Here is a 2,499-nt window from a genome sequence, read left to right on the forward strand (position 1 = left end):
CACCTGGCCAGCCTGCTGGTCAGCTCGGCGTTAGCGCCGCGAAGGCCCTCCAGCTCGCGCTGCGCATCCAGCAGCTGCGCCGCCGCGCCGCCGCGCGCGCTTACGTCGCCGCGCACCAGCGCGCGCTTCGCGGCCTCCTCCGTGCGCGCCAGCTGCGTGGCCAGCCTGCGGGGAAAGCGTCCATTCCGCCGCGGCCGCCCTCGGCCGCGGGATCCTTGCTGGCCTCCCTGAGCGTCTGCACTATCATCCCCTCGTCATCAGGGGTCCTTTCGAGTTTCAGCTGCTCCCCTTTGTGAAAACTACGTGTGCGGGGCACAAGGCTCGCAGGTGCAGCCTCGCAACGCCCTTGCCGCTGCCTGCAGCCTGGCGGCTCGGCTGCGGCCCCTAGGCCACCCACTGGCGGATCTTGAGCTGGTCGCTCTTCTGCTGGTCCTTGGCCGTCCTGTACTCCGCCAGCATGCGCTGGAACGACTCATGGTCGACCTGCGCGGCGCGCACGTGCGGGGCGGCGGCGGCGGCAGCATGAGAGGGGTCACCGGACGTAGCCCACACCGGCGTTGGGGAGGGTGCCGGCAGGGGGGATGAGGAGGTTTGATTGGGTTGGCAGGTGATTTTGATTTTGTCAGGAAAGGGTCTGGCGCAGACAACTGTATATGCTTTGACGAGATACGTGATGGCGCACTGCAAGCAGAGGTGCTGCACACGCGCGAGCGACGACACTGCAACTCGCATGGTGCTTTTCGCCACGGCCACAGGCGTAGATAGGAGCAATCCAAGTCGCAATTACCTTCTGATCCGCTTTCCAGGCATAGTACACCGCTGGCTTCACAGGTGCTGGCCCGCTCGCAAAAGACGAGACAGACTCGTCGGGGTCTTGAGCCTTTGAACGGCCTGCCTGATGCAACCTCCCCGGTGACCCCATGTTTGCCCTGTCAAACCTGCTGGTCACGTACGCGAAGCTGCTGCTGACGATGACCGCTGGAACAACATCACGATCTTGCCCGTTTTCAAAAGTTTGTTTCAATACGACAATCGCTGTATCAACATGCGCCTTGCTGTGCTAACGGCATCACATGGCACAACCCTGATCACGGTCAAGAACTGGTCAAACTCAGCATCGGCACAGCGGCAAAGCAGCCATAGGTGTGTGTGGTCAGCTACTGTTGCTTTCTTCAACTGGATACACCATGAGTTTAGATCACATGGCTGCTGGAATGTCCGCTTGAACCATGGGTTGGGGTTCCTGACAATTCTCTGTGTGAGCACCAGGTCGCCGCTGCTGCTATCAGTGAGAATTGGAGGTGCCGTTTATAAGTACAGCCCAGATTCTACATCCTCAGCCACCAAATGTGTCAAGGCACACACCACCATTTTGCAACCATCAGTGTCCACTTTTGCGCAGCGGGGAGGCGAGTGGGATCCTGAGCACCTGAGGGTGCAGTTGGTGTGTGGGGGTGTAGCTGCCGCAGTTTGTGGTGCGGCGGCTGCAGCCCCTGCATGATAGCACATGTGGTGTAACCCCGTCATTGCTGGCTGCGGCCTCAAGTATTCGAGCTCACTTTTCTTGCTGCAGCGTGGAACGTGCTGGCCTATCCTGTGCAGCATGTGGGTCATGCAGCTGTCCAAACACTCATTACCACCATGCTCCTGATGTGTTGCAGTACCCTTGCGTATGCCAGCTGGTAACGCATGCTTGCCATCACAGATAATTCTCCGTGGACACCGCAGGCAAGGGACGCCATCGGTCCTCGATCACCACAGCCTGGGTGCGCGGTGGCCAGCGAGTGAGAGCGCACGTCATTGTGACGCCGCCCCCGGCTTGAGGCGTCCTGCCGATATAAGCCCGGCAGGAGGGTGGCCTGCACGCCACGTTCGCTTTGACCTGTGCTACATACACCGCACTGCACAATCACGTCCCCAGATCATTGTGATAGCACACGCCTCGCTCCTGCGTCATAATCGCCTAAAATACCTCGATCTAGCCTTTTTATTGCACGCGGCCTCTCCCAAGGACCCCCGTGGGATCAAGGCCCCCGCAGTTCGCGGGGTCACAACGCGTGCAACTGCACTGGGAGGCAGCAACATCAATATGGCGGACGACGGGGGCAACGACATTTCGCTGCCTAAGGGTGCGTCGGTGGCGCCGGTGCACCGCCCACACTGCATCCGCTGCGTCGATGCCGCTCTTGCTGCTGGGCCAAGGCAAGCAAACTTGAGCCGCCTTTCTGCGCCGCCTTGCGAACCCGTCACACGCCGCGCAGCCACCATCGCTAAGCTGGTGAAGGAGTACATCCCTAGCGACCTGCGCACCTCGGCAGAGACCACTGACAAGCTGCTGGAGTGCTGCACCGGTGACACCCCGCCGCGCCCCCGACCACCCACCAACTCGCCATGCACCGCGCATGCAGCAGCGCCGCGATGCCCCGCCCCTGGCCGCGGCTCCCTGACCCCAGCGCAGACGTGGCATCCCTGCCTCCTCCACCGCCCTCCATCATGCCC

General features: G+C 61.6%; 1 protein-coding gene across 1 annotated transcript; it reads right to left on the reverse strand.

The window, feature by feature from the left end:
* Positions 1 to 384: 384 nt before the first annotated feature.
* Positions 385 to 922, reverse strand: MNEG_16213 (hypothetical protein; the record flags this gene model as incomplete). The annotated part of the gene is made up of 2 exons (XM_014035317.1): positions 385 to 483; positions 788 to 922. 2 exons carry the CDS (start codon positions 920 to 922, stop codon positions 385 to 387), a joined length of 234 nt encoding a protein of 77 aa, XP_013890771.1.
* Between the last annotated feature and the right edge of the window lie 1,577 nt (positions 923 to 2,499).

The sequence above is a fragment of the Monoraphidium neglectum genome (assembly GCF_000611645.1).
Source record: "Monoraphidium neglectum strain SAG 48.87 unplaced genomic scaffold scaffold06114, whole genome shotgun sequence".
NCBI classification, from domain to species: domain Eukaryota; kingdom Viridiplantae; phylum Chlorophyta; class Chlorophyceae; order Sphaeropleales; family Selenastraceae; genus Monoraphidium; species Monoraphidium neglectum.